At 46.6% G+C, this 24,611-nt stretch overlaps 1 protein-coding gene across 1 annotated transcript in view; it reads right to left on the bottom strand.

The window, feature by feature from the left end:
• Igf1r (insulin like growth factor 1 receptor) overlaps nt 1–12,563 on the bottom strand; it is a 227,585-nt gene extending 215,022 nt beyond the window's left edge. Inside the window, exon 1 of the mRNA XM_042698578.1 lies at nt 12,347–12,563. Within this exon, the coding sequence (XP_042554512.1) occupies nt 12,347–12,440 (94 nt within the window). The 5' untranslated portion in view covers nt 12,441–12,563. The remainder of the gene's footprint in view (nt 1–12,346) is intronic.
• Nucleotides 12,564–24,611: the final 12,048 nt, after the last annotated feature.

The raw sequence follows: 24,611 nt of genomic DNA, 5'->3' as shown, positions 1-24,611 counted from the left end.
CCTAATTACAGATGGGAGATTGGCATCTGGGCTTCACTTCCTAGCAGACCTCCAGCATCTGAGAGGGAGACTTGCAAACTCAACTTCCCCAGAGGCAGATGCAGGGGCTCTGGCCCCACCACAAGAAGTTCACATTCTCCCCAGGATTGAAATTCACAGGGCAATTTTATAAGATGCTTTTTACCAGCCTTACTTGAAATTAACATACCAGATTCGAGTAGTTATGTCTACATTCTTCACAAGAACTACCACACCTTACAAATCTCCTCAGGAACACCGAGCCTGCCTTTAACAATAATTTCTTAGGTGTCAAGGAAATTCAGACATCTTCTCAATGCCATCCGGGACAAATAACTTTCTTCTGCTAGTGGTAGGAGCAGAAGCGAGCTTCACTTCTTCCTACCTAGCCCCATGGTGAGACCATCAAAGGCCTTGACTTGTGCCCAAAATGGCACTGGGGCCAGAAAAGGGAACTTGGGTGACCAAGAGACCCTTGAGACCTGGCTAATGTCACAGCATAGATACAAGGCACAACTTTGTTGGCTTTACCAAGAAAATAACAAGAGAAACCTCTGTTTATAGCCTTTTCTGCAGGTTCCAGCCCAACCTTGCTGAGATACCAGCTCTCTCTGCCTGTGTCCTGGGATCTGAATGCTGGAAGCACCTGAGAACACATATATGTGCATGCTATCCCTCTGAAAAGGGAGAGCAGACGGCAGCACAAAGCAAAACTTAGGAAGCTCTGGGGAATGCTGGCTACTCTCATCCTCAAGACCTACGCCTGGAAGAGGCTGGGTTTACCATTTGACCACTAGATGGCGCCTATGCATTGGTAAGGCAGACGGAGTACACACTGGACACAGACCTGTCAGAAATTGACAAAAGGAAGAATTAAGGAGAAAATCTAATAGAACTCTGAAATGTGAAATGACTTACAGGGGCTGGCTCCTCTTCCCTGAAAAAGAAAAAAGGGCTCTCTCTCTCTCTCTTTCTCTCTCTCTCTCACACACACACACCTGTATTTTACAAGCATCTTAGTAAAAGGAAATTACATTATAGAACATCTGTTTATTGAATACTTTCTATATGCAAGGTTCTATATTATATCAGATAGTAAAAAAATCAAGCATGTCCTATATTTCTGGCATTATGCACAAAACATCTCTGACTAGGGATTGATACTTCTATAAAACAGTAACAGCTAAATTCCAGGGAGTACCTAGGTGCCAGGCTCTGTGCTAAGCCTTTAACATGGTATAAATTGGTTTAACCTCAGGAATAAAGAAAGAAATAGATTCTAGTGAAATAAACTTCACAGATGAAGAGCGTTAGGCACAAGACTATTAAATACTTTGCCTAAGATCTTAGCTACTGCCAGGCGCTGGTGGCTCATGCATGCCTGTAATCCTAGCTACTCAAGAGGCTAAAATCTGAGGGTTGTGGTTCAAAGCCAGCCTGGGCAGGAAAGTCTGTGAGACTCTTATCTGTAATTATCCACCAGAAAGCTAGAAATGGCAATGTGGCTCAAAGTACTAGAGCACTAGGTTTGAGTAAAAAAGCTCAGGGATAGCACTCAGGGCCTACGAGTTCAAGCTCCATGACCAATAAAAATAAATAAATAAATAAAGATTTTATCTACTAGGAATTAAGATTCAACCACTGGCTTCTTGTAAAATGGGGAGATTCAGGAAACAGGATAGCATGGAGGTAATGGTAAATGCCAGACCTACACAAGTCAAGGAAACTGAAAAGCTTCATCTGAGTCATCAGATCAATTTTTTTTAAAAAAATCACAAAATAAGGTACTGTAGTATAATTCAAGTGGTAGAACACAAGCCTAATAGAAAAAGCTAAATAAGAGTGGCATACTCCAAGTTCAAGCCCCAGTACTGGCATACCAGCACACACCACACACAAATCACTAAAAAAAAAAAGTATAGAATGTAAGCTGATCATGCCAGTAACTCTAGTTACTCAGGAAGCTGAGACCAGGAGGATCACAATCCAAGACCAGCCCAAGTAGAAGAGTCAGAAAGACTCCATCTCCAATTAACCACCACAAAGCAGGGCTGGAGGTGTGACTCAATTAGTAGAGTGCCATCTGAGAGAGCAAAGCCCATGAGAGCAGGGCCTGGAGTTCAAATCCCATCATAGAAAGGAATGGAATTTGTCCACAGCGACAGCCTCGTCCTTATTTTACATATCTACTTGACACTTAAGAGATTTAAAATTTTTTAAAGATCACAGGGCTGGGAAGGTGGCTTAGTGGTACAGTGCTTGCCTAAAATGCCTGAAGCCCTGGGCTCAATTCCTCAGTACCACATAAACAGAAAAAGGAGGAAGTGGTGCTGTGGCTCAAGTGGTAGAGCACTAGCCTTGAGCAAATGGAGCTCAGGGACAGTGCCTAGGCCCTGAGTTCAAGCCCCAGGACTGGCAAAAACAAAAATAAATTTAAAAAGGTCACATTTCCTCGCACCGATTTTTCTAATTGTACATTTCTACATGTATTAGAAAATGTTTGTTTTTTGTGGTTCCATAAGACAAAGAGAAACTCTCCCCATAAGCATGTCAAGTCTCCACACTGAGATTCAGAAAGGTGACTTGTTTAGAACCCAAAAAACTGGTAAACGTAGCTGAGAATCTAGGTGGTCCTTCTACGGCTTTCTGCTGCTTGGTGGGCAGGGGGTGGGAGCAGCAGACTACAAGAGAGGGAAAACACTCCAGACCACAGAAACAGGGAGAAACACTCAGGAGACAGGAATAAATAAATAGCTTGGCTCACTTATCATGGAGTGGGGCTGAGAATGCCCAAGGGATGCCTACAGCCACACCTCACGAAGACCTACAACAGCCAGCCATCGAAGGCACTTCAGGCAGGATGCCTGGACCACTGGGAGCTGGCAAGTCCATCAAGCCAAAGGGATGGCGCAGGAGCTGGGGAGTCGGGTCAGGGACGGACGGCACATGTCCTCTGTGCTTAGGGGTTGACAGGCAGGTCTGGACTGGACCGGGGTGGAGCCAGGAAAGAGGGGCAAAGCCAAATGATTTCAAGTGACTCAGTGAGGAGGAGAGGAAGCATCCAATTAACTGGGCTCTTCAGACAAGGCCAGGCTGCTGCTCACCTGAAATTTAACTGAAAGACCATGAGGAGCCAATCCCGGCGCTGAAGAGTTTCGTGAAATACGTATTAAAAAGCTCCCCTCCTCCACCAAAAAAAAAAAAAGATTTCTGGTGATTAAACTATACCATGTGGATCACATGCCATGCACCCATAAACTCATGACTGGTTCAGACAGAACTAAAGGTACCCCAAGGGGCAGCTCTCCCACAAGAGTGACCCCTCAAGCCTGTAAACCTGTGTATTGTCAGGCAGAAGATTCTAGGAGAAGCAGAAGCACACGATGATACAGAATCACCTAGGCACAAATGAAGATTGCACACTTAAGATAGTCAAAAGCCAATCATTGAGAACTCTGCAAACTTACATAGGTGACATAGCTTATAGCCTGTCACCTGGAATTTCTCTAGATGCTTCTATTTCTTCAGGAAGTCATCATTTAGAGACCAATCTGGAGTCAATGTGTGTATGTGTGTCTATCTGTTATGTAGGTGTAAGTGCTGGTGCTGGGGCTTGAACACAGGGTTAGCTTTCTCTACACAAGGCTAGCATTCTACCACTTAAGCCACAGCTCCATTTCAGGCTTTTTGCTGGTTAATTGGAAATAAGAGTCTCACAGATGTTTCTATCTAGGCTGGCTTTGGACTGGGATCCTCAGATCTCAGCCACTTGAATATCTAGGATTACAGGCATAAACCACCAGTACCTGGATGGAATAAAGTTTTCACACATAAACTCTTGTGTTCCCAAATTACCATCAGACTTCCATGCCCAAATAAAAATTTACCTGATGAAAACTACTAAGGTCTCATTGAATTGAAAGTATTCCCAATAATCAATTTTTACAGACACTCCATACACTATATTTTATCAAAGAGAATGTTATCTCAGAAAAGTTTTAAAGTTCTACTGTGTAAAGTATTTATGTTTTAAGGCTGTCAAATACATTTGCTATTCCATGTCAAGTAGTATTAACTATATGTGCCCACGCTTCCTCCCTCCCTTCCTCCCCCCTCCTCTCCCTTCTCCCCATACCCACCACACATTCCAGCTTCCTGGTATCTGTTGCACAATATTTAATGTAAATACGCAAAAATGGAAACTAGAAAAGAGTTGGACAAGACAGAAGAATGATGAAAGCAGTAACACTGATCAAGATGAACTGGCATGATGAATTGAAACTCCTCTGAGTAACTGCTTAAAGATGATAAATAAAGAGTAGTTTTTAAAGCCATGTACTTTTAAAACTGGAAAATAATTCCAGCTTAAGGCTAGCTAGTGCTGTGTTATAAAAGAAAAAAGAAACTGGACCGATAAAAGCATACAAACCCCTAGCTCCAATGTATTTCAAACTGCCAGAATGCAGACGAATGTGTGGAGATATTTTCAGCAAATGGTATTTTTATTATGTAATTCTTGCTAAGCTACTGGCCTCCATTATTAAGGTGAGAGAATAAGAGAGTAAAGCGATGAAAGTATAAACTTTTAAACTCCCTCACCACCAAAAACTTTCTGGAACTTTAAGAAGCTACTTTCTAAAATATTTAAAGCGTAACTTCTGTCCCATTACAATGGCACATGCCTGTAAATTCAGCACTATGAAGACTAAAGGAAAAGGATCTCAAGTTTGAGGCTAGCCTAGATGACATAAAACATAAAACCTGGTCATACATAAATCCAAAATGTATTAATAAATACTTGTTAAAAAATGCCCTCTAGACTATTACAGTATGAGCAACTTAAGATAGCTATCTCTCTTTCTGCAGCCATTTTCTTTCAGTAGCTGCTACCCACCTACTCAAAATAAGAAACCAGGAGCTTTAAAAACCATCAGCCAGCTAGATGCTGGTGATTAACACTTGTAATCCTAGATACTCAGGAGGCTGAGAACTAAGGACCACAGTTTAAAGTCAGCCTAGGCAGGAAAGTCTGTGAGACTCTTACATCCAAAAGCCAGAAGTGGAGTTGTGGCTCAAGTGGTGGTAGAGTACCATCCTTGAGCAAAAAGATCCAGGGATGGTACTCAGGCCCTGAGTTCAAGCCCCAGGACCAGCACCAAAAAAAAAAGAAAATAGAAGAAAAGATCATCAGCCAACCTAGATGGGCAGTCAGTAAGCTCTGCAGATACTTCCCCACAGTTTACAAGGCTAGCCATCACTGATAGGAGCCAAATAAATAGCAACAATACACAACAAATATTACTGTAATCACTGCCCTGCTCTCATCCTAGAAACTCCGTCAAGTATTTTCCACTGGATTCCAGTAAAATCTGAATAGCAATCTAGAAGATCACAGATTCTCACAGACCACGGCAGGAAAAAAAAAACTAGAAATATTAAAGCCTTGGTTACGGGGCTGGGAAGGTGGCTCAGTGGTAGAGCGCTTGCCTTGCATGCTCGAGGCCCTGGGTTCGATTCCTCAGCACCACATAAGCAAAAAGAAAAAAGCCAGAAGTGGCGCTGTGGCTCAAGTGGTAGAGCGCTAGCCTTGAGCTGAAGAGCTGAGGGACAGTGCCCAGGCCCAGAGTTCAGGCCCCACGACCAGACCCCAAAAAAAAAAATTTTTTTTAAAAAATAAAGCCTTGGTTACTAGTTTGTTGGGTTCTCTAAATAAACATTGCAAAAATGCCTACAGTTTGATTTATACCTTCAAAAACTAATGGTAAGATAAAAGAATTTCTATACTTCAAGACCTGAGTCCAATAAGTAACAATGAATTTAAGAAACAAAGAAAGAAGCTGGGAGTGGTACTGTAATCCTAGCTACTCAGAAGACTAAGATCTGAGGATCAAAGCCAGCCTTAGTAGGAAAGTTCACAGATTCTTACCTCCAATTAACCACCAAAAAAGCAGAAGTTGAGGTATGGCTCAAGTGGTAGAGCACTAGCCTTGAGCAAAAGTGCTCTTTGTCCCAGGCCTCAGAGAAAAGAGGAGAGGAGAGGAGAGGGGAGGGGAGGGGAGGGGAGGGGAGGGGAGGGGACAGGAGGGGAGGGGACGGGAGGGGAGGGGACGGGAGGGGAGGGGAGAGGAGAGGAGAGGATCAATAATTTCATGCTTCGAGTGAAGAAATACCTCTGTACTATTTCCTTGAAATTCTAAAGTTTAGCAATTTAATATGGCATAGTAAAATTAGCAGAAGTGGGGGAGGGAAAGAGAGAAATCTTTAAAACTTCTCTCTGGAACTTTACAACCTGTGTGGCATTGAAATCAGACAGCAGTTCAGTCTTCAAGAGTCCTGACCAACTCTCAAAATCAAAGATAACAACATCTTCAGCTAAACCAAAGTGATTTAACAAAAGAAACCAATTCGATCATGCCAAGGAAACCGGTGTCTGCTGGGATAACTTAAGTTTTCTATGAAGACCCTTTGTGTACCAACCATTTCCTATACCAGCCCCTATCATAACACACCATTCATGCGGGTGGAGAAGACAGGGTGTGTACATTTTTTCAAGTTTTAATCTTTGCAAAGACCAGATTGCTCTCCTAATGTCTGCAAACACTGCGACTTCTGTAACACACACACACACACACAAATGCCTGAGTTAAAGCCAAATCACATCATAAGGAACTAACAAAACTTCCTTAAGTTCACCAAGAGGGTACACCAGGAGGGTAGTGTTGTGCATCATGGGCATTGTCTTTAATGTGTCCCAAGTTTTCCCTTCAGAATTGCTCAGAGACACCAAGACACTAGATCTCTGGCATGTGTGCAGCTATTATAGATCCAGTACAACTGCAGAGTTCATCTCTTGGCCTCAGATAGCACCTGTCAGAAACTGGCTAAGAAAAACAGTTCAAACAAGCTGGCTGGCAGGAACAAATACCTCTCCCTTTTAAACAAATTTTGAAAACAAAGAAAATCACAAGCCACGGGGGGGGGGGGGGGGGGGGGGGGGGGGGGGAAGGACATGATGTTGTGTGTGATTTTGATTTTTTTTTTAAGAAAAAAGAACATCTTTCTAGCCTTGACTCCTCCTCCATCTCAACCATCCCTCCCCCCTACTTCTTATAATAGCCAGTTATTTCTTAATTAAAGACCTTGAAAACATCCTCTAATGATGATTAGAAAATGTACAAAGAGAGACAAATTCTGATACTGGTCCTTTACACACACACACACACACACACACACACACACGCACGCACGCACGCACACGCGCGCGCAACTCCTAGGTTCTTGTTGGTTTGTCTGAGACAGTCTCAGTATGAAGCAGCCCAGGCTGGCCTTGTACTATTCATCCTCCAGCCTCAGCCTCCTGAGTGCTGACACTACAGATGTGTACCACCTGCCCAGCCTCACACTATACATTTTTTTATCATAATTGTCAGAACCAGGGATAGAAAGAAGGTAGTGGATTGGTTAAAATGGACAGCTACCTGTCTGCCCTACATTGCAGTATAAGGGAAAGTATAAATTAGGTTAAAAAAAAATCCAGCACTTATTTACACAAATGAGCAACACTGGTAACATCAGGCCTAGGGCCTTTAAAATGCAACCTACTCTCTGTGAAAATTGTCCATCTGATGAAGAGTCTAGCAGGAAAAAAAATGAATTTTCAAATAATCTCCTTTCATGAAGGAGTATATGCAATGCCTAGGACAAGTCAGGTTCACACAGTAGGTGCCCACTAAGTACAGGCAAAACTCACTAAATAGCTTCTTAAGAAAACAAACTGAAACCAGATTTAGAAAAAACTGGATTGACCCTTGAAGGGCTCCCTTAGGGGAAAAGGAAAAAAAAACCCTAAGGCAACAAGTGAAATGACCCAGTAGATACAGTACGCTTTTGTTACAGACCTTGTAACAATAAGATCAAGAAACATTGTAACTAAGCCTTGGACAAAGAAGGTGGGAAAAAATGTAAATAACTGTTTTCCAAGGCTTTTCCAAGTTAAATGTGGATAAAGGCACAATACTTTGAAAGAAAAAATAAATAAAATTAATAGCTCACATCTCTAATCCCAATAGGAGGCTGAGATCTGAAGATCATGGTTCAAAGCCAAACCAAGCAGAAAGAGAGTCCCTGAAACTCTCATCTCCAATTAACCACCAAAAAGCCAGAAGTTGAGTTGTGGCTTGAGCAGAAAAAGCTAAGGGACAGCACCTAGGCCCTGAGTTCAAGCCCCAGAACTGGCACAAAAATTAACCAATTACTTTAAAAAAAAATAGGCTTACTATCACTTGTGGTTAATATGGCTTAATCAAAGTACAGAGTGAAATTCTCCACCCTTTTAAACCAGTGCATTATTTCTGTGTTGGAAAATATACATAATGAAACTGGAAACACTATCAGCCATCTAGACTCAGCTGCTAAAAAACTCTACAAAACGTCAACCTCATTTCAGATGCAGCTGCGCATTTTACTGCTTTTCACGAGCATTTATGTGCTGTTGTTTTTAATCCAATCTTTCAATTCTTAAACTATCTTTGACCAAGACATTTTGCCTATGCCTGATCTGGCTACAATGATCAATGTTTTGTTTTAACGTATAAATTCTTAAAAGAAAAGTGATGCCAACCTGAGGGAAAATTGAACCTGGCCAATTTTAACCTACTTTCTGACATTAATGTTTTTCTTTTTTAAAAAGTAAAATGGGTTTGTTGAGATATAATTCACATGCCATAAAACTCACATTTTAGTATCTTTGGAGTTGTGCAACCTTTGCCACAAACTAATTTTAGAACATTTGCATCACCCCAAAAAGAAACCCTGTACCCATTAGCAGGCACTCCCCAATCCCCCCGCCCCCCCTCCTGGCACCCACTTATCTCCCTTCCTTCTCTATGGACTGGCTTATTCTGAACATTTCATATCAACAGAATCATACAAGTTGTGGTCTTTTATGAAAACGGACTCCTAAATCTAATTTTATAATATTTTTTTCAAATCCACTGTTTTGAACTTAACATATTTGAACTTCTCTAATCCTTTTGACACATCAAACATTCCAGCTTTTAAAACTTGAAATACACACACACACACACACACACACACACACACCTCCACAAAACACCGTTTACTTGCTATTTCTCTCCAGAGAACCTAAATTATAATTTGCTATTTAGGTTCTTTCAAAAGTTCTTATTGTGGGTTCTCTTTCTGGTAGGTAATAAAACCCTAACTTCTCTAAGCACTAACATTTCACATACCTAAGGTTTCTCTAACAATAGGATGTAGCTGTGCCTGGAGCAGAAAGATGAAGTCCTTTTTAGAAGGTAGGCACCTTACCTTACCATTAAAGTGCACTCAGATTAAAAAACAAACAGCCATGGGACTCACTGGCTGTCCCTCATAGCTTCCAATGTCCCTCACTTGGAAGATCTGTTCACATTCTCAGGACACGAGGCAAACTGCATTTGCTTCACAAAACTACATTTTCTAAGTTAAAGATTTAAAAAACAAAACAAAACTAGATTGGCACCGTTGACTCATGCCTGTAATCCCTGCTACTCAGTAGACAGTTCTGAGGATTACAGTTCGGAGCCAACCCAGACAGGAAAAGTCTGTGAGATTCTTATTTCCAATTAACTAACAGAAAGCCAGAAGTGGATCTGTGGCTCAAGTGGTAAGAGCACTACCCTTGAGCACAAAAGCTAACGGACAGCACCCAGGGCCTAAGTTCAAGCCCCACGACCAACACAAAACTAGACAAAACAAGCTCATCCCACTACCGTCAACCTCCAAGATCCATAAATACGCCAACCAGATACCTTCAAATAAAACCCACAGCCTCTGTCTCCATCAACTGATGAACCTCGGAGAGAATGCCTGTCCTGTGCCTTTCTTCCGAGTAAAGTGGTCTAGCACCTTCCACACTGGACGAGTATGCCTCATTGCTCAGTGTAGAAGGGAAGGGCAGGCCCAGATTTGGAGGGGGGGGGTACCTTCTGATTTTCCCCTCAGGCTTTAAGAACGGAACCACTCAGGGTTGCAGGGATTAAAAACACACATTGAAATGCCTTTCCCTCCACCTTGTGTGTTCAAGAAATCACCAAACAGCAAGGGCAACATGCAGAGATCTTGGGGCAAGGGGGAATGGAAGGATGGGGAGGTGCAAGGCTTTGGGTTTCAAAACTGCATGCTTCAACAGCATTCCCTAATAGACGGACTCGCTCTCAGGTGTCTTCTAAACTTTTATTTCGATTTTAAAGTCTAGAAACGCTCCCATCTACCGCCACCGATGTCACCACCACCAGCCCCTCCAAAAGAACCACCACCTAAAATGCTTGAGTGGATAAGAAAGAGCCCGGAAGCTTTTCACCCAATCCCGTGTGCTCAAAGTTTGGAAAACAAAGAGCAGGAGAGCCCAGGATTGGGGAGGTCCGCCCTTCCCGAGGCCTCCCCCCCCCCCACCTCCCCTCTTTGCGCAGTAAACAGGCTAATTCCATAAAGCTCCGCTCTTAACTCCATCCTGAACTTGTTTCTTCAAAGACGTTGAGGCAAAATCTGTTTCGAGAAACAGCCTTTCTGAACTGCCCACCCAGCCACCTTCCTCTCCAGTTCCCGCCTCCGGGTTCTTCCCCATCGATCCTCAAGGCTGAGTCGAGGTTTACACACACACACACACACACACACACACACACACACACACACACACACACACACACACACACACACACACACACACACACACACACACACACACACACACACACACACACACACACACACACACACACACACACACACGTTAATAGGCACCACCTGCACACATACCCTGGGCAAACATTACTCACCAACTCGCCCTCACTTTGGGGGACTGCACTTAAAACTTGGAATCGTGTTCCGATTACCCTACCATCTCGAAAGCACCCGTCTACCACCACCACCACCACCCCTTTTTTTTCTGAGGGAAAGCAACGCCCCCCCCCACCTCTTTCTCCTGCCTGGTCTCACTTCCCTACTTCCCCGCTTTCCCCACCAGCCCCTACCCGACACCACCCTAACAAAAGCTATCCGATTGCAAGCGATAGCGCGTGCGGAGCCATCTCGCTGATTAACTGTGTACAAAGGCAGTGCGGGGCGCGGAGGCCACACAACTCTCCATCCACAACCACAACCAGATCCAGAACCAGAACCACGGCCCTTCACCCTCCACCGCGCCCCGGTCCCGGCGCTCCACGGCCCGCACAGCGCACGACACCGCGCGCCCCGGACCCCGCGCGGAGCCGTGCGGCGGCGGCGACACCCCGCACCGCGAGCACGTGCGCGCACGACGCGCCCCGGCTCCGTCCACCGGCCCGCGATCACCGCACACGCGGACGCGGTCCTGACCACCACACCCCACCCCTCCCTCCGGGAGGGAGACACTGGGAGAAGGTCCCCGAACCCTCTGGAACCTGGGGGGGGGGGTGGAGAAGGGGGAAGGGAAATCCAAGTCGCGCTCCCCGGGAAGAGCCAGGCTGGCGAAAGTCCTCGACCTCACGGGTCTCCCCACACACAAACACCCCACACCCCACCCCGGGACACCGGGGGAGAGCGGGAGCCCGCCGCGGGACGGGTTGAACTGGAGACACCCCCCCCCCCCGGGAGCGGCCAGGCAAAGCGAGTTAGGCTTGAGGAGGCCGCGCGCGCCGTGATGTTTGGAAACGTGTCCCGAGGTTGCGGGGGGGGGGGGGGGAAGAGCCTCCCCGCGGGGCACCTTCCCCACCCCCCAAGAACAACTCACACCCGACGGGGCGGGCGACTCCGCTCCCCACCCCGACACCCCCAACAGCGGCGCAGCCCAGGGGACCCCCCCCACCACCCACCCCGGTTTTACGTGGCCCGCGCACGCGGGAGGGGGGGCATGATGAGGATGGCGGCGGTGGGGGACCCCGGAATCGCATCCCCACACACACATACACACACCCGGGACCAACGTCCCAACCGGGTCCTGGTGCCTGGCGTGGCCAGTGAGCCAGCCGGGAGAGACCCCTGCCTGCCCACCCACCCAGCCACCCAGCCACCCACCCGGCCGCGGGACAGGGCGCTGGGGACAGAAAGCCTCCCCCCCACACACACACCCTCCCCACCCCCGCCCAGGCCCGGCCCAGAGCTCGAGGGGTCCCCCCCGTCGGGGTCCTCCTCAAGGGCCGAGCCCCCTCCGGGCTGCGCCCCGACCCTTTCCCGAGCCCGGGGTGGTGGAGGGAGCCCCCAATCAGCGGTGGGATTCGCCCCCCAGGCGCAGCCCCCCTCGGAGGAAAAGTTCCCGCGGCGGCGGCGGCGGCGGCGGGCGCGGACTCACTTTCTCCACTCGTCGGCCAGAGCGAGAGCGCGGCGGAGAGACACAGGAGCCCCCACAGCGAGGTCGGGGACCCTCCTCCGGAGCCAGACTTCATTCCTTTGATTTGGGACGAAATTCCCCTCTTTCCAAAGAAAAAGAAAAAAAAACCGAACAGAAATAAAAACAAGTCTCTAACTCCAGTCTCCGCTCCCCAAGCCAGAGCGATGCAAACAATCCTTGGCCCGGGGGGAGGGGGTGGGGGGGGAGCGCGGGCCCGGGGCCCGGCGGCGGCCGCGCGGACGGGGCGGGCGGCGCGGGGCGACCCCCTCAGCGCCGGCAGCAGCGGCCCGGGGCTCGGCGGAGTCGGCCAGCCGGGGTGCGCCGGGATGGGCTGTCGGCGTCGTCGGCCTCCATCTTCAAACCCCGAGGAAAACTGCAGAGAAAGGGGTGGGGTGGGGGCAGCGAGAAGCCCAAATCCCGTCTCGGCGAGCGGCCGCCTGGAGCTGCGGGGTCGCTGAAGCCGCCGGGGTCCGCGCACCTCCGCGGCGGGGAGCGGCGGGCGACGCCGGCGGCGAGACCGCCCCGAAGTGCAGGTCGCGCGGGGGAGGCCGGCGAGGGGCAGCGACGCGGGGTGGAAATGAATGAGCGGCGGCCCCTGCGCCTCCGCCGCCTCCGCGTCGTCCTCCGGGCTCCGCCGCCGCCGCCGCCTCCTCCTCCGCCCTCAGCGCCGCCGCCGCCGCCGCCGCGAGCTCCGTCCCGGAGCCAGGGCGCACACAAAGCGGCGGCCCGGCCCCGCCGCCCTCGGCGCTCCCGCCGCCGCCGCCGCCGCCGCCCGGGCTCCCCGCGCCGGGCCCCCCGCCCGCCCGCCGCCGCCGCCCGGGCTCCCCGCGCCGGGCCCCCCGCCCGCCCGCCGCCGCCGCCCGGGCTCCCCGCGCGGGGCTCCGGCTCGCTGAAGGTCAACGCCGTGGGGCGCCCCTCGCGCGGGCGGGAGGGGCGTGGAGGGTGCGGGGAGCGGGCCCGGGGTCTGCGGGCGGGCGGGCGGGCGCGCGGGGAGGGTGGAGGGGGGTGGACAGGCTCGCTGTGGCGTCCCTCGGGCCGCCTCGCCTCTCTTGCAGTCCGCCCGGTGCGCTCGCTCGCTCGCTCCTCGGGGTTTTTCCCCCCCCTTTTTTTTTCCGCTCAGCAGAGTTAATGCTGGTAAACAAGAGCCTCAGCCTCGCCGCCGCCGCGCCGCCGCCGCCGCCGCTGCCACACACTGGGGGCTCGCGCGCGCGCGCGCTCCGGGGAGAGGAGGGGGGCACGGGAGGAGGAGGACGCGCGCGCACGGGGCCGCGCACACGCACGTGCCCGCGCGCACTCTGGAGCGGCCACCGCCGCAGCCCGGGCGCGCCGAGGGCCGAGCCCTGAGTCGGTACACCGCAAGAACGGGAGTCGGGGATTCCAGGGACGTGCGGAACGGAGCTCGGGCGTGGGGCGCCGCGCTGCGAAGCACCGCCCCGCCTCCCTTCTCCTCCCTCCTTCCCTCCCCACGGCCCCGCCCGCGACCAGACACGCGCGCACACCAACACACGCGCGCGCGCGCGCCCACAGGCTCCCGCCTCCACCCCGCACTGCGCCGGCCACCCCGCACGCGCCCTCCCCGCACTCCCCCCCCTTGCCCTCCCGCAGGACTCCCAAAAACAATGTCCCCTGCGCGGGTTTCCCTCCCCCCCCACACACACACCCCGCTACTCTCGGGTGGACAGGGGCGGGGAAGAGGGCGGGGGGCGGGGCGCGGAGGGCGGTGGGCGGGGAGCGCGGGGCCCGACGAGGTTCATTGAAAACAACCGCCGCGCGGCTGGAAAGCCGTTTCCTCCGTTCTTGAAAAGCCCCATTGTTTCTTGCAGCTGTTGCAAAATAAATAAATAAGTGCGTTGTGCATGCGGCATTTTTTTTTCTCCGCAGCGTGCTGGAAAAGCCCGATCGTGGCGGGTGCGGCGCACCTGGGAGGAAAAGGGGAGCCCCCCTCCACACACACACACACACACACACACACACACACACTTCGCCAGGCTACTAAGCCCCGCACTTTTTCACGCGAGCCTGGGGCGCTCGTGTTGGCGTGAACAGTGGTGCCCAGCGTTCCGGAGGACCGGCGTGGTGCTGGGAGGGCGGCGGGCGGAGGCGGGGGGAGTGGGGAGGAGAAGAAAGGTGCCCGAGGAAGAGATCCCGCCGCGGGCTCCCAGTCCGGGAAGTGGGGAGGGGGTCCCCCCTCTACCCCTAGACAGGCGGCCCCGCGTGCCCAGGGCGCGTCCCCGCGGCGGCCGCCAGAGGGCGCGGCGGGCACTGGGCACGGTTGGCCCGCGGAGTGTCGCCTCCCTCCGGGGCAGGAAATGTGGGGGCCCCGGGTTGGGGTGGGATCGGGGAAGGGGGGGGACCGGTTCGGCTGGGTTGTTCCAGGCCTGACGCCCCCCCCTTCCTCCCCCGACAAGGGCTCCCGATCGCTGCGGGCTGCCCGGGACTCCACCACCACGTGGACAGCTGCGGGGAGCGGCCGCGGCGCGTGCACGGTGCGGGCTGCCGAACCCCAGAGCTGGGAGGAGGGGGGGCGTGTCCGAAGGGGGGGGAGACCCTCGCTCCCCTCCGGCTCCGGAAGGGATGGCGGGGGGAGGAGTGGGGAGCGGCGATCCTCACCCGGACACCCATCCTGGCTCGGGTCCCAAACCGAGATCGTGCCGCGCGCGCACCCGCCATCAGTGGCCACTGCGGAAACCCACCCGCACCTGCCACCGCGGGTCCCCTCGGGCTCGTCTCCGCCCCCCACACCCCACACCCCCTAATTGCTTCATTGGATACGTAAGTGATTGCAAACTAACGGGAGCCCCCCCTCCCGCGAAGTCCCCGGCGTGGGGTTCTCCACGGTGCGGGTGGAGAGGCTTCCCCGGGGCCGCCGCGCAGTGAGTAAACACGGTGAGTCCAGGTACCCGCCAGGGAGGGGCCCCGCCGCGGCCGCGGCGAGCACCCGGACTCACCGAGACTTGAAAACAGAGACTGGACCACGTGCCGCCCGCGTGTGGCCGCCTTTCCTGAGTCAGGCTAATTGAAGTCAATAATACATTATTTAAAAATTTAAATAGTAATACTACTAATAATAAAAGATGGCTAATAGACTTGGGAATGTCTGAATCGAGGAGTGTTGGTTTTTTTTTTTCTCATCAACAACCAGGATGGTTTCCTATAAGAAAGGTTTTGAACACACACACACACACACACACACACAGAATGACACGAGGTTTCTGTGTGCTACTGCCCTAGCCATCTTTCACAGATGATGTTGCAAATGAAGGACCATAAATAATAATTTTTTTAAAAAAATCAAAAGCTATCATAACGGAAACTTAGCCCTTTTTTATTCGGTATTTATTTTTCTACCTCAATTTTCCCTTTGGAAATTTTTATCTTCAATCAGTGAGTCGATTATATATATAGTCGATTATATATATTTTTCTTTTTTTTTTCTTTTTCTTTTTTGTTTACTGACTAAAGTTATGTATAAAGGGGTTGTCTTTTTTAAAACTAAAATTCAGCTTAATTGTTAAATGAAAATGTTCCAGTTGTAGGTTATTCCTACAACTAACAAAGAAATATATTAGGGCCTTAAGTTCAGCACTACATAGGAATCATTAAAAGCATTCTACTTGTTTTTTTAAAAACTAAAATTTAAAAAGTTCCCTGCATAAGGTGCCTTACTGCATACAAACCCATCCACTCTGATAGTTTCAGCAGAATAATTTAAGTGACAAAGAATATGGAAATTATATGTTCCTTGTATTTGGTGTTCCCTGGGGACACATGCAGAATTTTTTAATGCCTCCTTGTAAATTGCAGCAAAAGTTTAGCATTGATTTTTAGAAGGCTGTTGCAACAGAAAGCCTTTAAATACTATCTAGTTTGCTTTAAGTAATAAAAAAAAATACTAATTATTTTGTCCCTGAGAACATAAAGGAATATGTAGATTAAATAGAAACATAGTTATTTGTAGGGTTTGCAAAGGTTTCGATCCAGATTTATTCTTACTGGAAAGATCTTTCATCTGTGACGTTTTTAATATCTATTCCTAAAGTAGTAAGTCATCAATAAGATGAGTATTTAGATCATTTTTTCTTACATATTTATTTGTTATATTTATATTATTTATTAGCTTAATATTAACAAAAGGCAAATTTTAAGGCACCTCAGGGTTTTCACATGGCAAAAAAGATGATTTTTATTTTCTTCGGTGATTAGGTTCTACGCAAACTTAATCCTTTCCAATCTGGGAAATAGAATCTTGAAGACAAACACCAATGGTAGTCTTTGCTTTGTGACCATTCTGACAATACACCACACTTTTTAAGTTCTATACCATTTTTTCCTTGCCTAGGTATCTTATCAATTCTCTTTCTGTTGGAGAAGAAACTGGCTACTGGTTTTCTTTTTTTTTAGAAGAAAAGCTTGATAGCACGTTTAGTTCAAATTCTGCTGAATGCATTTGATTCCTCAAGGAGATAAGCATATATTAATGGAGACATACAAAAACAGTACAGAAAACAACTGACAAATAGTGCAGGTAATATAATATGTAGTGTTATATTCTCCACCGTTCACCTCCCCCCCCAAAAAAAAAGAATGTTATTCAGTAGTGATTGAATAAACTACAACCACATACAATATAGGCAGATCTTTCAAATACATTGTTAACTAAAAACACACCAGTTCCATGGAACTACGCACAGCATCACACCATTTTGATAAAACTCATAAAAGAAAAAAACAGCAAGGTAACTAAACACTTAATAAAAATATGTTTTTGCTTTGCTTTGTTTTTGGTTAGAGCAAGGAGACGTCCTTGGACACATGCAAAGTTCTTGAAAATGTGTCCATTGTTAGATTGGGTGGAGGACTTGTACACTTTCCTCCTCACCCTATGCTTTATAACCAACAGGTGTATATTTTTGCTTGTATTGAGTATCAAAGAAGACAATAAAAAATATTCAAGAGACCCATGAAAGAGATCTAGATTTTCTAATAAGACTTCTGAATTCCAAGTTGTTACCTAAAAAGATCAGAATTATTTTAAATAAAATGATACCATTAATCTTACTCTTAAGAGTACATTTCCAAAGAGTAACAACCCATGTTGTATCAATACAATGTAAGGCAAAAATGGTCAAACAAAACAAAGGAATTCTCTTAGCAGGACAACTGAGTTAATTTAAGAAGAGAGTATAAGATAAACTGGGAGTTTCCTGTAAGGTTAATCATGCACATAATTCAGGACCTAACCATTCTACCCCTAGCTATTTACCCCTAAAACAAATGAAAACATATTTGCAAAAAAAAAAAAAAAATACACATTGGAATGAAGACAGATACTAAATTCTTAATACAGAATAAACTGGAAACCACCTTCACAAATGTCAAAAGGAGAATGGATAGACAAACCATGATCCATCTGTTCAGAACAGTACTAGTAATTTAAAAAAAAGGACCACTAACTCATGCCAAACATGGATTAGTCTTAAGAAGAATGTATAGCTCAAGAGGTAGAACACCAGCCTTGAAAACAAAATAGTACAACCCATACATATGAAGTCCAACAGCAGGCAAAATGGATCTCTAAAACAGAAAATTAAATCACGGTTGCTCTGGTGGATGGAGAGCAGACAGTGGCAGATCACTAGGAAGCAGTTCAAAGAACTTTCCAGTAGTATGGCAATGCCAGATGTCAGTTGGGGTGTTGGCTATGCCTTTATCAAAAACATCCAACAATACACATAAAGATAACAGACTTCATTGTGGGTGATTTTATCTCAGTTTAAAAACAAGAGTGCATTATGTAATTGAGAAATTTTGCAGGTATTCTTTAAAAAAAAATAGCACAAAGCTTACCTTTTTTTTTTTTTTCTATTCTGTGAGTTCGTGGAGATGCTGCCTCTACAGATGAATATCTTTCAGAGATGCTACTGCTAGGAGCAGTTCCCAGAAAGAGGCTTTTAGTTATGGGGCGGGGAGAGGGGGGTCAGGATGAGGGGTACCAAGTTGTCTCTACAGAGCAGTGCATGGACAAGGAAAGAATGATTGACTGCAGTCCCCATACAGCATCAAGCAACACAGGTCCCAGATTGAGTGAGAACCATCTACATTCAACCCGAGAAGATTTTCTATTTCAGTTGTGCACGGCTACCCAGCTCATGACGTGGCAATAAATGCTACCTTCTTCCATGATACTTTGAAAGCAGTGCTGGGGTTTTAGTGGGCCTTCAGCTAAGAGGAGTTTCTGGAAAACTCAGGTCCAAGGCAGGAGAGATAGATGCATCTATTTAAGGTGGAGACTAGGAAGTTTTGGGGGCTGACCCAATGCCCTGGGCATATAGCCTTTCACAGGCTGGTGTGAACCCATCCCTGAGGAGGGTAAGTATGATCTGTGACCTCGTGATGATCAATAGGAAAGTATAACACACACATACACACACACACACACACACACACACACACACACACCAGTTGTGAGTGCCATATGTCTCTTGAAAACCTGTCGTTTGCAATGGTTAATCTCCAAGATGGGTGTGCCATTTCTATTCCTCCCTGTAATTAACTTTCAAACATACCAATAGGAAGGGACCCTGTCAGGCAGACAGTACAAAAGTTGTTTCTTCATTGTTGAAGCTTATCAGAGACCACATGACAAATCAGGTGGAATCAAAATGCCTGTTTCCTGTGATTAATGACACCAGCTCTGAGCTGCTTTGCCAGCAGTATTGCTAGGAGGAGACAAACCTCACCCCTTCCCTGCCCCATCTCATTTTGTGTGATTTTTTTTTTTTTGCAAGTTGTTTCACTTTTCTGGGTTTTTTTTTCCTGTGAAACAATCACCTTCAGAATAGAGCTTTCTACCATCCAATGCCACTGTGTCTTGGGGCTTTTTTTTTTGTTTTTTTATTTTGATTTTTTTTGCTGTTTGTGGGGCTTAAACTCTGGGCCTGAGCACTGTCTCTGGGCTCTCTTTTGTTCAAGGCTAGTACTTTACCACTTGAGCCACAGCACCACATCCATCTTTTTCTGTGATTAATTGGAGATAAAAGTCTCATGGACTTTCCTGCCTAGGCTGGCTTCCAACGCTGACCCTCAGCTCTCAGCCTCCCGAGTGAGTAGGTAGGATTTCAGACAAGAGCCACTGGCACCTCGCGTGGTGTCTTTGTGTTTAAATTGATGTCTTGTATTATCTATACATCTACCTTTTCCTTCCTTCTCTGTCAGGTAATCAGCATCTATAAATCAATGCACTAGCTACAGCAAGAAAGCCCAAGCAACACTTGTTTCTTAATTTACTTTAGTAATACAGGGTTGTTGGGTTTTTTTTAGTAGTAGTATAGATTTTTTTCACACATTAGTGTTTCTTAGAGTGGAAAACATTTTTTTTTTAGCAGTTCTAAATCCTCATATGTATTTTCCTAAGAATTTGAGTCTAGAAAGACATGCTAACAAACATCCCTAAAGCAGGACAAAGTAGCCACAGGTAATCTACAAAAGAAATGCTTCAACTGACCACTCATACTGCCCCTGCTAATGTGTTCTTTGAAAATAAGTTCCAATAGAGCCTTCTTCTGTAAAATGTATTTGTACATTTCTTTTGCAATTTTTTTTAAATAGAAAAATCAATATGTCAGGCTTCTTACTCACGATGAACTCACTCTGGGTTTTTTGTTTGTTTGTTTTGCTTTGTTTTTGTCGGTCGTGGACCTGAACTCTGGGCCAGGGCGCTGTCCCTCAGCTGTTCAGCTTAAAGCAAGTGCCCTACCACTTGAGCCACAATACCACTTCTGGTTTTCTTTGCTTATGTGGTGCTGAAGAATCGAACCCAGGGCCTCATGCACGCAAGGCAAGCACTCTACCACTGAGCCACCTTCCCAGCCCCTCACTCTAGTCTTCTAGGCAAGCTACTAAGTCAGGAGGCAGTGCTTGGAGATCTGGTATCTCTGCTTCTCTGTGGTAAGGACACCACATCTGCAGAATTGCCCAGCTTCATCTGTCTTTGGAGGACTGTTGATCGACCATAGAACTGAATGCTGACACTGGAAGAGTAGAGATGGGCTGGTTCCTACATCTCAGGAAGACAAATCCCAACATTTAGACGTGAAGACAAGTCTTAGATGACTTCTGGTTTCAGATGCCTGAAAAACAACTAGTACATGTGATCCTAGTAATGGGCAGTGCTAGACCTATAAGAAGAAAACACATTTCCTTTCATTGAAAGAATTGTTCAGCCAGACACAAGTGATCCATGACTGTAATCGTAGCTACTCAGGAGGCTGAGATCTGAGGATCTTGGTTCAAAGCCAGCCTGGGCAGGAAAGTCCATAATACTCATCTCCAATTAATTGCCAAAAAAAAAAAAAAAGGGAAGCAAAAGTGGCTCAATTGGTAGAGCATCAGCCTTGAGCAAAAGAAGCTCAGGGACAGCACCCAGAGCTTGAGTTCAAGCCCCAAGACTGGCATTTAAAAAAAAAATTAAAAAAGAGGAACAACTAACCTGTCCTTCAGTGGAAGAATAAATATTGGGCCTATATGTATACAAAAGGATACTATATAGAGGTTAAACTGAATGAACTAGACCTAAATGAATCAACATAGACAGATGTGACAGCCAATATTGTGTGAAAGAGCAATATGTGAAAGTTAATGAGCTCTCCTGTATGTAACTATTAGCAGAAACAATAGCCTTTGTTGTAAGTGGATACATACATATCACAAAAATATACAATGTAAGTGAAAGGTATGAAGTTCATTAATGGAGGGAAGAATGAAACTGTATAGGTGTCAATTTTGTTTGTTTTGTTGGGGAGTTGGGATGAGAAGAGCACAATATTCGGGGTATTTTTTGTTTGTTTTGTTTTGTTTTAATTCCAGTGTGGCCAACACCCCCACCCACATCCAGCTCTGGGCCAGGATCTGTGTCTTGTTACTGCCACTTGCAGGAAGTATCAGGTGACAGTGGTTCTCTACTTATGGAAATAAACTATTTTAAGATCAATCTGTTTTATTTTTAAATAAAATCAATTTAAAGCAACATATACAGTGACATGTAGACAGAAACAGATGCACAGAGCGACATCTTGAATACAGAGAAAAAGGCACACACTTCAGAGCCAGAAGAATTCGGATTCAGATTCCTTTTGCTAAAGCTGGTTCACCTTGGTTCCCCATTCCTCTCTCTCTTTGCTCTGCTCTCTCTCTCTCTCTCTCTCTCTCTCTCTCTCTCTCTCTCTCTCTCCTCCCCCCCCTCCCTCTCTGGGGCTTGAACCCAGGATCTAAGGAATGTCCTCAAACTTCTTTACTCAAGGCTAGCACTCTACCACTTGAGCTCCCCATTTTTTTTGGGGGGGGGGCGAGCAGTTAATTGCAGATAGGAGTCTCACAGGCTTTCCTGCCCAGGCTGGCTTCAAACTGGCATCCTCAGATCTTAGCCTCCTGAGTAGCTAGGAGTACAGGTGTGAACCATCAAGGCACGGCTCCCATTTTTTTTAGTCTTGTTCTCCCAGCCTTCTTCTTTGCAATTCTCACCTACCCAGCAGTCTTCCAAGTAAGACAGGTGGGGGAAAAAACCTGAGGGGGGGGTGGGGGGTGGAAGCAAGAAAAAAAAAAAAAACCCTTCCCTGAAATCACCCCCTAAGGCAGCAATGGAGAAAGGTGTGTCTGGCTTTCCTTTGTCATGAAGATCCCAACTTAGGGAACTAAGACAAAGAAAAATAAGGAGATGTGGACAGGGGCCCTAAAAAAGAGAAAGTCTTCTCTGCAAGACTGCTAGCTAATTGGACATTGATGAAAATGAACTAAGCAACTCAAGGGCAGTGATGGGAGGGAGGGAATGAGAGGGAAAAGCTGACACTAATCAAAAGGAAAGAAATGTGCGGGGCTGGGAAGGTGGCTCAGTGGTAGAGCGCTTGCCTTGCAAGCCTGAGGTCCTGGGTTCGATTCCTCAGCACCACATAAGCAAAAAGAAAAAAGCCAGAAGTGGCACTGTGGCTCAAGTGGTAGAGTGCTAGCCTTGAGCTGAAGAGCTGAGGGACAATGCCCAGGCCCAGAGTTCAGGCCCCACGACCTGACCCCCCCCCCAAAAAAAAGAAAAAGAAATGTGCATATCACCCGATGTGGAAGAAATAGTTGTACTGTCAGAGCGAATGGAATTCACAAACTTTATAGACCAGGATAATGACAATTTGCTTTGTGAAGGTTAAAAAGTGTTTGTAACTTTAAGTAAGAATCACTATCTACAATACTGTGAAATTTGTGAAATTTATGTAATCACTTAATCTCAATAAAAATTATTTAAAGCCGGGAGCCGGTGCCTCACGCCTGTAATCCTAGCTACTCAGGAGGCTGAGATCTGAGGCTCATGGTTCAAAGCCAGCCAGGGCAGGAAAGTCCTTGAGACTCTTATCTCCAATAAATCACTAGAAAACTGGAAGTGGCGCTGTGGCTCAAGCAGTAGAGCGCTCCACTTGAGCTGAAGAGCACAGGGACAGCGCCCAAGCCCAGAGTTCAAGCCCTACAGCTGACAAAAAAAAGAGAGAGAGATTTACAAATAGAATTTTCCCATGAGTTAAGCAACATTGGATTTTGTAATATACTCTCTAAATTGCATTGAATGAAAATATGAAGAAACAAAAGAGGAAAAGAAAAAAAGAAACGCTGCTAGCTAGCTAAGAATTCCAAGAACAGCTGTCTGAGAAGCCTGAACCTCCTTGTCAGTGTGGCTTTGGAGAGAAAACTATTTAGAACAGCTCTATTTGGGGACTGGAGCTGCTGTGAAGAGATGGGGACAAGTCACAACTGCCTGCAGAAGCGTTCCAGTGCCTGGAGAATCAGTGACATGAAAGAATCGGATGAAATGAGAGAACACAGCATTGAGAAGACTGTGTTTGTGTTCCAGTTCTGTTTGACTCCCCTTGCAACTTGTGGACGTGAATTTCTGTAAATTCTAGATGTGAGTTCTTTGTCTATTGAGTTTCTCCTTTTACATTCTCCTCCCAGTAGCCACACTCTCTGTGTCAGCCTATTTTTGAAGTTGTTTCACTATGAAATATACTAGGTAGCTCCTATTTTTCCTGAAATACATCCTCAGAGCCTGTGGTTTGAGATGATAGATGTAGGTAGCGTACTCGACAAGTTGGAAACTGGGATGTTCGTTATCTTCTGTTCCTACCCAGACCTTATTTATTCTCCTATGTATAAAAGCTTCCTGGGTATTTATTTATCTGTCTTCAAGCAAACAATAAGGGTTAATCCTTTGTCTTAATGATCATTACCCAGATTTACTTCCTTTCCATTAGGGAAAAAAAAAAAAACTGTTGGAAAAATGTAGGGAGGTTTTTACATATCACCTTTGAATTGGATCCTGTATAGATAGCTAAAGGCCAAGAGAAAACAAGGATACTTCATTAAGTTCTATCATCCTCATTTTGAAAACATTCAAGCATGTAAGTCATCCATCTTACTTTTCTGACAAGTGATCTGAGAAAATTTTCTTCAACAAAAAACAATATTGGATTTCAGACTGGATTTTCAACAGGACATTCTGACTTCATCAACTCCTAAATGAAAATAGTAGCCAGTTGGCCTAGAACTGAAAATTTAGTGTGAGAGACTATGAAGAAAAGATCTCAATGTTGGCGAGAGACTGTAAGGACACAAATGATGTGACATCTCAGGAACTATTTGGGGACTTGAAATAGTATTTTAAAAAAAAAAGAGTTACTGATCACACTGTTTCATCTTTTAGCCCTGAAATGCTTGAAATGCATAAAGCTCTTATAGATATTTAGATAAATTCAATTTGTATTGATATTTTTGAAACATCAGATTAGATTTCAAGCTGGGCACATGAAAAACACAATATTTCAAGGCACCTAATGTTATAGCTAATAGATATTGACATTAAACTGCTTCTTTCTACACTCTACTCTTGAAAGCTGAATCATCAGGAAATTTAAAATATAACTTTTTTTTACTGATTTAAAAACAAAAAACAAAAAAAAAAAACAAACCATAGAGCCAGGCACTTATGATTCATGCCTGTAATCCTAACTACTCAGGAGGCTGACATCTGAGGATCATGGTTCAAAACCAGTTCAGGGAGCAAAGCCCATGAGACTCTTATCTCCAATTAAACAGCAAAAAACCTGAAAATGGATCTGTGCCTCACGCAGTAAAGCCCAGAGTTCAAACCCCAGTATGGAACAAAATGAAATAAACAAAGTCTCTTCAAAAT

This window comes from Dipodomys spectabilis, unplaced genomic scaffold (assembly GCF_019054845.1).
Source record: "Dipodomys spectabilis isolate Male_0828 unplaced genomic scaffold, ASM1905484v1 ptg000233l, whole genome shotgun sequence".
Lineage (NCBI taxonomy): Eukaryota > Metazoa > Chordata > Mammalia > Rodentia > Heteromyidae > Dipodomys > Dipodomys spectabilis.
This window is presented reverse-complemented; position numbering and strand designations above follow the sequence as displayed.